Source organism: Budorcas taxicolor, chromosome 4 (genome assembly GCF_023091745.1).
Source record: "Budorcas taxicolor isolate Tak-1 chromosome 4, Takin1.1, whole genome shotgun sequence".
NCBI lineage: Eukaryota > Metazoa > Chordata > Mammalia > Artiodactyla > Bovidae > Budorcas > Budorcas taxicolor.
The window spans coordinates 88,302,501-88,315,716 of NC_068913.1; the positions used below are offsets into that span (position 1 = coordinate 88,302,501).

A 13,216-nucleotide genomic window follows, 5' to 3' on the forward strand; every position below is an offset into this window, starting at 1 on the left:
TGCAGCCTACCAGGCTCCTCTGTCCATGGGATTCTCCAGGCAAAAGTACTTGAGTGGGTTGCCATTGCCTTCTCCGTACTAGTGTATGAGATGAGTGCAGTTGTACAGTGGTTTGAACATTCTTTGGCATTGCCTTTCTTAGGGATTGGAATGAAAACTGACCTTTTCCAGTCCTGTGGCCACTGCTGAGTTTTCCAAATTTGCTGGCATATTGAGTGCAGCACTGTCACAGCATCATCTTTGAGAATTTGAAATAGCTCAACTGGAATTCCATCACCTCCACTAGCTTTGTTCGTAGTGATGCTTTCTAAGGCCTGCTTAACTTCACATTCCAGGATGTCTGGCTCTAGGTGAATGATCACACCATTGTGATTATCTGGATCGTGAAGATCTTTTTTGTACAGTTTTTCTGTGTATTCTTGCCACCTCTTCTTAATATCTTCTGCTTCTGTTAGGTCCATACCATTTCTGTCCTTTATTGAGCCCATCTTTGTATGAAATGTTCCCTGTATCTCTAATTTTCTTGAAGAAATCTCTAGTCTTTCCCATTCTATTGTTTTCCTCCATTTCTTTGCACTGATCACTGAGGAAGGCTTCTTATCTCTCCTTGCTATTCTTTGGAACTCTACATTCAGATGCTTATACCTTTCCTTTTCTCTTTTGCTTTTCACTTCTCTTCTTTTCACAGCTATTTGTAAGGCCTCCTCAGACAGCCATTTTGCCTTTTTGCATTTCTTTTTCTTGGGAATGGTCTTGATCCCTGTCTCCTGTACAGTGTCACAAACCTCTGTCCATAGTTTATCAGGCACTCTGTCTATCAGATCTAGTCCCTTAAATCTATTTCTCACTTCCACTGTATAATCATGAGGGATTTGATTTAGGTCATACCTGAATGGTCTAGTGGTTTTCCCCACTTTATTCAATTTAAGTCTGAATTTGGCAATAAGGAGTTCATGATCTGAGCTACAGTCAGCTCCTGGTCTTGTTTTTGCTGACTATGTAGAGCTTCTCCATCTTTGGCTGCAACGACTATAATCAATCTGATTTCAGTCTTGACCATCTGGTGATGTCCATGTGTAGAGTCTTCTCTTGCGTTCTTGGAAGAGGGTGTTTGCTGTGAGCAGTGCGTTCTCTTGGCAAAATTCTATTTTCCTTTGCCCTGCTTCATTCTATACTCCAAGGCCAAATTTGCCTGTTACTCCAGATGTTTCTTGACTTCCTACTTTTTGCATTCCAGTCCCCTATAACGAAAAGGACATCTCTTTTGGGTGCTAGTTCTGAAAGGTCTTGTAGGTCTTCATAGAACTGTTGTGCTTCTTCAGCATTACTGGTCGGAGGCATAGACTTGGATTACTGTGATACTGAATGGTTTGCCTTGGAAACAAACAGATTATTCTGTCGTTTTTCATATTGCATCCAAGTACTGCATATCGGACTCTTTTGTTGACTCTGATGGCTATTCCATTTCTTCTAAGTGAATCTTGCTCACAGTAGTAGATACAATGGTCATCTGATTTAAATTCACCCATTCCAGTCCATTTTAGTTCACTGATTCGTAGAATGTTGACGTTCTCTTTTGCCATCTCCTGTTGGACCACTTCCAGTTTGCCTTGATTCATGGACCTAACATTCCAGGTTCCTATGCAGTATTGCTCTTTACAGAATCAGACCTTGCTTCCATCACCAGTCACATCCACAACTGGGTATTGTTTTTGCTTTGGCTCCATCCCTTCATTCCTTCTGGAGTTATTTCTCCACTCATCTTCAGTAGCATATTGGGCACCTATTGGGAAGTTCATCTTTCAGTGTCCTATCTTTTTGCCTTGAGAACTGATATATTTAGATAGAAGACATCCCTGAGAAGGATTTTAATTCTGTTTAAAAGCAAAATGGCAGGAATAATTTTTCTCGACTCATTGAGGTTTTAATTAATGAAAAGGAAAAAAAAAAAAAGGAGATGCAGGAAAATAGGTTTATCTGTGCATCAGGAAGATACTCTAGAGAAAGAAATGGCAATCCATTCCAGTATTCTTGGCTGGGAAATCCCATGGACAAAGGAGACTAGCAGGCTGCAGTCCATGGGGTCGCAAGGAGTCACAAATGAGCATTCAAGCAAATAGCAGGGCTGGTGGGATTGAAATCTAACACTCCTGTCCTTTCCATTCTAGAAACCAGGGGCTCCCAGCCCAACCGCAGCCTCTCCAAGTATCAGTTGACCTCCTTCTTTGAAGCCCTTTGAGATCTGACCCTGATCAGAGGCTATACCACAGTTCCTAATATACCCCTCAACTTCTTCCCATGAATCAGATCCCCAAGAGCATAGTTATGGAAGGAAAATGCCGGAGATTAGAAAGCTTTAAAAAACCAAAGGAAAAATAAATGAAATATATGTTTTCACTGAATTAAAAACAGTAGAAGCCAGCTAATTTGATCTTAAAAGAAATCTAAGTCATAGCTATATTGAATAAGAAAGTACTATGAGGTGACCACTAAATAAAATGGAATAATATGAAGAATTATATTTTTAGGACATCAAATTATTTTTTCCTATCATAACAGAGGTTACTAGATGGTACAGTATGAATTTACAGAAACTATCAGGCATCGATCAAACAAAATCCTAGTTGCAAAAAGAATATGTTGTGTCTAACTTTCCAGATGTTAAAAACCATAAGGAAAAAGAGAATTTATTGTAAAAGTTGCTGATAGCATATATACAAAAGGAGATACACAGTTTTCATAATTATAAAATCATAAGTCATTTTAAATAGTATTAGGGAGTTCATGATGATTAAATGAATAAAATAACCTCACACTTTTACTCAAAAAATGTATTCTTAATTCCATTGTTCTTAATTCACTGATTGAAAAAAGCTTTTTATTAACTTAATAATTAGCTTAATAATTAATAATTCTGTACCTTTTAAGTGGGTCATATATTAAATTGTTTTTAAATCAAGAGTCAGAATGACTTGCTGCAAAAGAGGCCTTGGAGTGTTTGTTTAGTAAAGGGCTGAGCCATTTTGTCAATGAATCAGATTTATATTTAGATTATATATTTTCTCAAAAATTATAAGGCTTTCATATTATTATCTTAATATGTACTAAATAATTGAAAATTCCAAACTGATATATTTAGATAGAAGACATCCCTGAGAAGGATTTTAATTCTGTTTAAAAGCGAAATGGCAGGAATAATTTTTCTCGACTCATTGAGGTTTTAATTAATGAAAAGTCTACTAATTAAGTATGTAGAAAGTTATACTATTTAAGTTTTATTTCAAAAGACATAGTATATATGATAAAAAACTTTAGGAGATGTCTAATGTGTTGACAACTCTAAATCTGTTACAAGCCACCTAATTAAGGACACTGTTTAGTCTTAAAATTACTCAAAATCAACAACAAAAAAAGTATCACTAATTCAGTTTCAATTAATTCTATCATGATCAAATACAATTATATTTGAATATTAGCAAATCTGACTCATATGTCAAAATGTGTCATCAAATATGTGGTTTCTCTCATCAACATTTTAAAAATTCATCATATTATTATACCACTGTCCCCTTTTGAAAGTGTTATTTTTTCCTTTTACATGATTTTAAGGTTCCGAACTGTTAGGAATTTTGATTTGCATGCAACTGTTTGAAACATTCTGTTGTGTTAGTATTTGACAAATGTATTTATTGCATGATCATGGTTTTCCATTGTAAACCTAATATGAACACTTTTTTTTCTCATTTGTCGTGTGCTGTGGAATTTGATTTCTTTACTTTTTTGGCATTCATTCCCTCATTAGACACTGAAAGAGTTTTACCAGGTAAGGCATTATTTCACTGCATTTTCTTATAGCCAAGAAATAGTTGATGTAACATGTAAAAAAATTTTTTGATAGATTGTTTTGTTTGTTGTCTTGCTTAGTGTATTTTAAGGCACTTTGTTTGAAAGGATGTGTATTAAAATGTTACCCATGCAATTTCTTTACAGGAGGTGCAGAGCTGTACTGTTGATTTAGGTATCACAGCAGACAGCTCCAATCACCCCGACAATAAGCACAAGAACCGATACATAAATATTGTTGCCTGTAAGTATATCCTTCACGCAACTCTGACCTTATCGTTGCAGTGCTTTTAATTCAGTGTCCTGAAGTTCTCTGACAGCAACCCCCAGTGAAGCTGTTTCAGGACCTTTGTATCAGGACATGAGACTTGTGTTAAACAATACATATTGTTTAACTGCTCCAGCTTAAATACATTTTTCAATTAATGATGTCTGTTTCTTTTGAACAAAATAAACTCATGTTTTAATCCAGTCCTTTCTTCAGACTTCATAGCCTGTAAATTTGTTCTTAAGTTTTCTGTCATTATTTTTATTCCGTAGTTCTATTTTCACTTGAGATCCCCCTACTTTATGTGAATTTACTAACCAAAAGGGATTTTTTTTAGACTCTTTTTTTTTTCCTAACATTTCTGTTCCTCTCTTGCCATTCTCCCTGGGGGCTGATAAAAGGTTAGTTGGATTCTTTCTTTTTATTTCTTCTCTCCTTTTATTGTCTTTTTCTCCTCCATGAATAGCTGTCTGGCTCTTTTCTTTAGGGCAAGTATACTTATTTATTTTCCTATGAAATTATCATGTTTCTTCCATCTTCTTACAGCATATCTTGTTTACATCGGTTCCCTTTTATTTTCCTTTATATCCCCCTCCTCTTGAATTCCATCTTCATTCTTCCCCAAAACTTCAACTTCCTTCCTTTCTTATATATTCAGTAAGTCTTCCTAGCTTTGTGTGAACATGGTATTACAGCATGGTTGTTTAAATTGTGTTTCCATTCTAGTTTCTGGAAACTTTTAAGATCACACTGCTAAGTAGTTTCCATTCTAGAAACTAGAATGGAAACTTTTATGATCACACTGCTAAGTAGTTTCCATTCTAGTTTCTGGAAACTTTTATGATCACACTGCTAAGTAGTTTACATAGATGTTGGTTGTAGGTGTAAACCTACAAGGTTTACACCAATTTTTCAATTTTGATAGAAGATTCTGCTTCATGTTTGGCCTCCTCAGTGGAAGCGACTGTCTTACTAGATGTAAAAGCTCAGTTGTATTCAATTGTTTCTTAGAGTGAAGTGGTTGTTAGACCATTCCCTCTACAAGCTAAATAGAAAATGCATGGGGGCATGCTAAGTTGCTTCAGTTGTGCCCAACGCTTTGCAACCCTATGGACTTTCGTCCACCAGGCTCCTCTGTCCATGGGATTCTCCAGGCAAGAATACTGGAGTGGGTTGCCATACCCTCCTCCAGGGGATCTTCTCAACCCAGGGATAGAACCCATGGCTTCTTCACTGCAGGCAGATTCTTTACCACTGAGCCCCAGGGAAGCCCAAATAGAAAATCCCTACCAGTAATTAAGAAGAGGATGGAGATTAACATTTGTTGAACACCTACTATATGCCTGGCACTGTAAATCTGTTATTTCAACTGACTCACTTTGCTATATAGCAGAAACTAACAAAACACTGTAAATCAACTCCAGTAAATCATACTCTAATAAAAATTAATTTAAAAAATATTTTAAGTGAATTAAATAAATAAATCTGTTATTTCATTTCATCCCTGAAAGAACCTGGCAAGATAGGTAATAACATTTCTACTTTACAGATGAAGGAAAAAAACCAGAGTGTTTACCCAGTAAGACCCTTCAGCACCAAAATACAAAAATAGGTCAGCGTGGCATTGAAGCCATCTTTCCATGGCCACACATCTATTTCTGTATACATTCCCTGCATCTTTGTGAGCTGCCAAAATCACCTAAGTATTACTACTCCAGAATATCTCACTTGGTCTGTATTCATTTCTTCATCCTTGAAAAAACTACTCTGCCCAGGAAAACCATCAAGTGTCCTTCTAGTGATGCTTTGATTTCTTATTAAGCAGTTCCTCCAAATATAGTTTCTCTGTAGGACTGAAGTTATTCCAGAACTCCTCATTTCAACACATTTAATTATGACCATGCACTATGTATAACTATGAGAAATGCTGGGCTGGAGGAAGCACAAGCTGGAATCAAGATTGCCGGGAGAAATATCAAGAACCTCAGATATGCAGATGACACCACCCTTATGGCAGAAAGTGAAGAAGAACTAAAGAGCCTCTTGATGAAAGTGAAAGAGGGCAGTGAAAAAGTTGGCTTAAAACTCAACATTCAGAAAACTAAGATCATGGCATCCAGTCCCATCACTTCGTGGCAAATAGATGGGGAAACAGTGGAAACAGTGTCAGACTTTATTTTGGGCGGCTCCCAAATCACCACAGATGGTGACTGCAGCCATGAAATTAAAAGACGCTTACTCCTTGGAAGGAAAGCTATGACCAACCTAGATAGCATATTGAAAAGCAGAGACATTTCTTTGCCAATAAAGGTCCGTCTAGTCAAGGCTGTGGTTTTTCCAGTGGTCATGTGTGGATGTGAGAGTTGGACTATAAAGAAAGCTGAGCGCCGAAGAATTGATGCTTTTGAACTGTGGTGTTGGAGAAGACTCTTGAGAGTCCCTTGGACTGCAAGGAGATCCAACCAGTCCATCCTAAAGGAGGTCAGTGCTGGTTGTTCATTGGAAGGACTGATGTTCAAGCTGAAACTCCAATACTTTGGCCACCTCATGCGAAGAGCTGACTCATTGGAAAAGATCCTGATTCTGGGAAAGATTGAGGGCAGGAGGAGAAGGGGATGACAGAGAATGAGATGGTTGGATGGCATCACTGACTTAATGGACATGAGTTTAGGTAATCTCTGGGAATTGGTGGTAGATAGGGAGGCCTGGCATGCTGCGTTTATGGGGTCACAAAGAGTCGGACACGACTGAGCGACTGAACTGGACTGAACTGAACTATGTATAAATTACCGTGGTCTTCATGTCCTCTTCACCGACAGTGCAGGATCCATGCCCTTCATTCTTGGCCTGTTGTTCTCCTGCCTCCCTTTGCAGTAGTTCCTCTTTGAGGTCTTCCCTTGAAAGAACTGCCGGCTGTAACTATTCAGAGAGACTCCCTGGAACCCTGCTGCTTCCTTCTCTACTTTGTTTTGCTCTGTCAGCCTCCTTTTCAAAGCATGCATGCTACCATCCTGCCTTAGCTTGTTCTCTCCCCTTCACTGGCTCTGCAGTGTTCACAGCCCCAGTATCTGCCTTTAGAGCCCATCTAAAATGCCAACTTTAGGAGTCAACCTCTATGAAAAGGTTTATTTTCATCCCAAACCAGTGTTCCCCTAGGACTCTGCACTTCTCTCTTGACACCCAAACATTCTTCTTTGTGTGTATGTCCATTCCCACCTCTACATTGGAAACCTTCCTGAAAGAAATGGTTTTTATTGTCATCTATATGTATCTATATTTTTGTCATCTTTGTATCTTCTGTATCTTCCAAAAGCCAACTAAAGTAAATGATGTTTGCACTGATTTTAATTGTATTTGATAAATGATCATGTAAATGTAAATGACCTTTCTGTTGAAAAGCAGTTCATGATATAGTGAAATATTTTCTTTTTTTATTACAGATGATCATAGTAGGGTTAAACTCACACAACTTGCTGAGAAGGATGGCAAACTAACTGATTACATCAATGCCAATTATGTTGATGTAAGCATGTTTAAAATAAAATTTATGAAAATTGTACTAGATTGTGAATATATTATACCAGAGTATTATACATATAATAGTGCTTAACATATATTATGTGAAAGATAATAAAAAATACAAATCAGCAGTAAGAGATCCCATGGCTAAAGGTTTTCAGATTGAATGGCACTCAAGCTCTGGTTTATTTCCTAGGTGAGAGAGGGAATTTGGGTTGAGAATGTACATTCAAGGTAGGATGTATGTATTCTGATAAGTTTGTAACTCCTTAAATAAAATGTGTAGGATCAATGCTTGTTTGGCATTTCCATCCCATGGTTCATAGTGCAAAATTATGTAGATAGCAGATGATCAATAAATTTTGACTGCAAAGTTCCCACAGAAGAATTGGCTAAAAGGCAAACACATGATTACTAAACCAGTAACCAGCATTTATAACCTTGGGCATGTATCAGGATACCCAGCTTTGTGAAACTTACTGGCAATCTCCAGGGGCTGTAGACCACTGACTCACTTCCTGCTGTTTCCCTGTGGTCAGTTGAATGCCAATGGAACTTGGTTATTTTCCTGACACTGACCTTACAGTTTAGCTGCCTTCAGGTTAATTCAAAGAAAGAAACAATTAATTCAAAGAAAGAACAGTTAGTTCAAAGAAAGAAAGTGAAAGTGAAGTTGCTTAGTCGGTTCCGACTCTTTTTGACCCCATGAACTGTAGCGTATGAGGCTCCTCCATCCATGGAATTTTCCAGTCTAGAGTACTAGAGTGGGTTGCCATTTCCTTTTCCAGGGAATCTTCCCTACCCAGGGATCGAACCTGGGTCTTCCAAGTTGCAAGCAGACCCTTTTACCATCTGACCCACCAGGGAAGCTCCCTAATTCAAAGAAGTGAGCACCAAATATAAGTATCCAGTGGGTTTGTTTTAGGCAGTCAGTTCAGGCTTCTGTGTCTATGAATTTGTGCATCAGACTGAATATGGGCTTTGGAGTTGGAACTGGCTCTGAATTGCAGTTCTGCCATTGGCTAACTGAAAGCTGGGAAAGCCACTTAACTCTTCTGAGCTTCAGTTTGCATATCCCCAAATCAAGAATGATTCTTCCATTTTGCATGTAAAATATGGATTAGGGTTAATGTTTGTAAACTTGGCCAACAGCAGGTAATAAGTGAAGATAGCTGTAAATGATTAGCATTGTTCAGGTCTGCCATAAGGAGAAAACACCAAAGGTTTCCTGATTACAGACAACTGAGCCCTAATGCCTCAAACACATTTCAAAGCTGCACAGTTAAGGACCAGATAGTAAGCACAGTAAACAGACTTGGATTAAATACACTAAGACTGGAGGTGCAGAGAACAATGATTGTGTTGATGCAAAGACTATATATATATATCATAGTTAAAGAATTGTTGGCTTTGCTGTGCTTGTACATTTTTCTGGCTTTGAAGTATTTTTTTAATGGTTTTCTTTGATAGCAAAACTGTGCTAATCTTAGAAACTGAACAGGTAAAAATGGCATACAAATGTGTTAGTGAGAAACATTTGTCATTTTTCTCTTCAGGGCTACAACAGACCAAAAGCTTACATTGCTGCCCAAGGCCCACTGAAGTCCACAGCCGAAGATTTCTGGAGAATGATATGGGAGCATAATGTGGAAGTTATTGTCATGATAACGAACCTTGTGGAGAAAGGAAGGGTATGTAGGTTATCTCTTATGCCCTCCCCAAGATAGCGATTGGAAGTGCTTTAAGTTGTTTGTGATAGAGTCAGCGTTAGGAAGCAGCAAAAGTTAGGAAAGCTTATCAGGATTTCTTTCTAGTAGATAAAACAGCTAAAGAGAAATGGTAGCATTGAAACATATATATTACCATATGTAAAATTGACAGCCAGTGGGAATTTACTATACGATGCAGGGGGTTCAACTGGGTGCTCTGTGATTACCTAGGAGGGTGGGATGGGGTGGGAGGTGGGAGGGAGGTTCAAAAAGGAGGGGACATGTGTATGCCTATGGCTGATTCACATTGATGCATGGCGGAAACCAACAAGAATATTTTAAAACAGTTATCCTCCAATGAGGAATAAATACATTTAAAATAAATAAATAAAGGGAAACAGAGGTCAAAATCTTCACTCTATATTAAGCTATGGGTTATTTAAATGCACACATTCTTCATCCCGTGAGAAAAAGCAAATGAGGTTCATTGTAAAGCTATGCAGAGTGAAGTAGATTTTAATTCACAGGAGCTGGATTCTAGTCCTGGCTTCACAATGACTCAGGACATCTGGCCTCACTTTTCTCATCCTAAAGAGGGAGGAGTTTGGATCCATCATCTCAGGTCTTTCAGCCCCATAGCTCTCTCCTTTCTCTTCTCTACAACTAACTGGCAGTCACTGAGAAAGGAAAGAAATTGTTTAGGAGAATAAGGGTGTCATGGTATCAGATCTTTACTGATTTCAGGGGTGACTTACACTAAGCATTTGAAATATGAAAATAGCATTTTTACTTTCTCTTTCACAGAGAAAGTGTGACCAGTACTGGCCTGTGGATGGGAGTGAAGAGTATGGGAACTTTCTGGTCACTCAAAAGAGTATTCAAGTGCTTGCTTATTATACTGTGAGGAATTTTACTCTAAGAAACACAAAGATCAAAAAGGTGAGTCCATACATGATGGATACCATCAATTGAATTATACATCTCAGTCCTTTTTAAAGGGAACAAGTGGTATAACCAAAATAGAGTAAAAATACATGTAAGTAAAGGCACTGAGAGTTCTTAATTGGGACTTGCCTGGTGGTCCAGTGGTTAAGAATCCATCTTCTAATACAACAGATGTGGGTAGGAACCCTGGCCAGGGAACTGAGATCCTACAATGTCGTGGGGGCACTGCAGCCACAGAGCCCATGAGCCTGGGGTGCGTGCTGCACAACAAGAAAAGCCACCACAATGAGAAGCCAGTGCACCACCAAGACCCAGCGCAGTCAAACAAGAAAAGAAAACTGTGCTTATCACAGCTACAGCTCAGTCCCAAAGATGTCTTCCAAACCTCTTAATCCCAGATGTGGCTTTGGCACATTCTTTGTAGAGCCAATAGTTTCAGTGAAACATGAACAACAGTCCTTGTGCCATATGATAACTGCACATCCAACTAAAATAGTGGAAATTGAGAAGAAGGAGGAAAAGAAGAAGAGCAAGTTATAAGTCAGGGTTCCTTAGAGAAACATATATGTGTGCTTCTTTATATATATATATATATATATATTTTTTTTTTTTTTTTTTTTTTTTTTTAAGAATTGATTCCAAGCAAGAATTGATTCAGGCAAGATTTCTACATTGCAGTCTTGGGAGTACCTTCTTTTTCAGGAAGCCTCAGTCTTTGCTCTTGAGTTCTTCAACTGATATTACTGAGCTTCATCCACTTTACTGGAAGTCTTACTGGTTTAGATGTCAATCATATGTTAAAAAATGCCTTGATGGTAACATTTGGTGTGACTGGTTTGACCAAGCTAGTGACCACCATTGCCTAACCAAGTTGATAAATGAAATTAACCATCACAAATGACAATGTACTTTTTTGAGCTTTGTTATAAACCGCCAGCATCAAGCTCTGTTTAAGGACCCCATTTGTGTGTGTTCCTGTTTAGCTGATTTGCTGTCTGGTATCTTTTAGAGTTCCCAGAAAGGAAGACCCAGTGGGCGCGTGGTTACCCAGTACCACTACACTCAGTGGCCTGACATGGGAGTGCCTGAGTACTCGCTGCCAGTGCTAACCTTCGTGAGAAAGGCCTCGCATGCCAAGCGCCATGCAGTAGGGCCTGTTGTTGTCCACTGCAGGTGAGTTTCAGCACCGGGTTATAAACCCATAGAATTGCTTATGCTAATAAAAAGGGAATCAGTGGAACAAAGGTTTTGCCAAAATGGAAATGATTTCACAAAGGGAGGGGCATGAAATATTGGTCCCTAGGAAATGAGTATGCCAGACTCACAATTGGATTCCTGAATATTTCAAAGCACCAGTTATTTCTATGATGTATATTAGTCTATTTGATTGTTTAATTGGATTTCAACTTATGAAAGGTGTGAAGCAGGCAGAACAATGTCTTGTAATTAAACAAACATTTATTACAATATAGTGTGAGATAAAAATCCTTGATATGCAACCCATGTTTCTAGGAGTTAATGGTCTATTGTAGACTTCGTAAGCCAGGTTTATATTAGAAAAATCAAAGCCCACAGAATGTGAGGAATTCAGCAAAATACTTTTAATTTTTTTTTTGAACAGTTTGGGGTCAAAACTCATATTCCTGCATTCTTTCTAATACATCCTATTGAAAGCCCAGGTACTTCCAAGACAGGATGGATTAATAGAAATAATGATATTTCAAAGAAAGAGAAAAATGTGTTAGAGGGTTTAATTTAATATCTTTCAATTAAAACAAAAATAGCAGTTAATGTTTACTGAGTGCAAACCACAAAAATCTAATTCGCTTCTCCGTGGAGTACTTTTGTCAAAGCAGCATCTGTATTTTTACAGAAACAAGTGTTTTCCTTTGATATGCAGTGTATCTCACACATTCTAATTACCTGTCTCAGGAGTTAGGCTCAGACAAAGTTTGAGAGACCTATCTTCAGGTTTTTTATCTGAGCCTGGAAGTTGAGGGAAACAGGAAGATGCAAGAAAAATAGCTCTGAAGGTCAGAGATTGTTTCCTGGTGAATGGAGGAGGCCCAGAGCATTTTGAGAGCAGCTGCTAATTCTTCACTCTAGTACTTCCTACTTGTCAGAGCGTTTGAAAGGAATCCGTGTCTCTGAATTCTGTCCCTCTGCTAGAGGCTTTGAAGAAGTCGATAGATAATGGCCCTTTAGAAATGACTGAAGTTATGCTTTATTCCTCACCATCTCAGGGAAATGATATTTTCAGCTGAAAGCCTTCACAAACGCTTTCTTCCCATTAATGCAGAAACCTTTACAAACCTGTTTACCTGACAGTACCGACCTGGAGACCTTGTCTTTTCAGAGTTTGGAGAAGCTGATGTTTTCATTTTTCTCAAATTAAATGTCTATTTGCTAGGCTCTGGTACATAATATTTTCATTGTATCATAGAAACTGAATAATAACTGTAATTATTGAACATAAAAAGTCTCCAACAGAAATGATCAGATTGCTTTGGAGTTTGACCTGTCGGCAAAAAAGAAAAGAGAAAACTTTGTTATTTGAAGCATTCTGCTTAACTCTTAAGCTGCTTACTTTGGGGACTGCTAAATTACCTACTGAGTGGCTTGGAAAAGAAAATTAATTTATAAGACAGCCAGTTGTGACCTGTTGTCAGATGTACTTTATGCTTGGCATTGAACTGGCTCTTTCTTTGTGTGCTCCTCAGTGCTGGAGTTGGAAGAACGGGCACATACATTGTGCTAGACAGTATGCTGCAGCAAATTCAACATGAAGGAACCGTCAATGTATTTGGCTTTTTAAAACACATTCGTTCACAAAGAAATTACTTGGTGCAAACTGAGGTATGATGAGAAGGATAATTTAATTTATCTAAGGATTGGAAATGTCCCTAAATGCTGGATAGACCAGAGTTTGTAT

At 38.1% G+C, this 13,216-nt stretch overlaps 1 protein-coding gene across 1 annotated transcript in view; it reads left to right on the forward strand.

The window, feature by feature from the left end:
* The window catches only part of PTPRZ1 (protein tyrosine phosphatase receptor type Z1), a 201,056-nt gene that overhangs the window by 171,752 nt on the left and 16,088 nt on the right, over positions 1 to 13,216 (forward strand). The window contains exons 16-22 of the mRNA XM_052638631.1: positions 3,803 to 3,823; positions 3,991 to 4,087; positions 7,552 to 7,634; positions 9,187 to 9,321; positions 10,144 to 10,278; positions 11,294 to 11,457; positions 13,005 to 13,140. Of these exons, the coding sequence (XP_052494591.1) occupies positions 3,803 to 3,823; positions 3,991 to 4,087; positions 7,552 to 7,634; positions 9,187 to 9,321; positions 10,144 to 10,278; positions 11,294 to 11,457; positions 13,005 to 13,140 (771 nt within the window). The remainder of the gene's footprint in view (positions 1 to 3,802; positions 3,824 to 3,990; positions 4,088 to 7,551; positions 7,635 to 9,186; positions 9,322 to 10,143; positions 10,279 to 11,293; positions 11,458 to 13,004; positions 13,141 to 13,216) is intronic.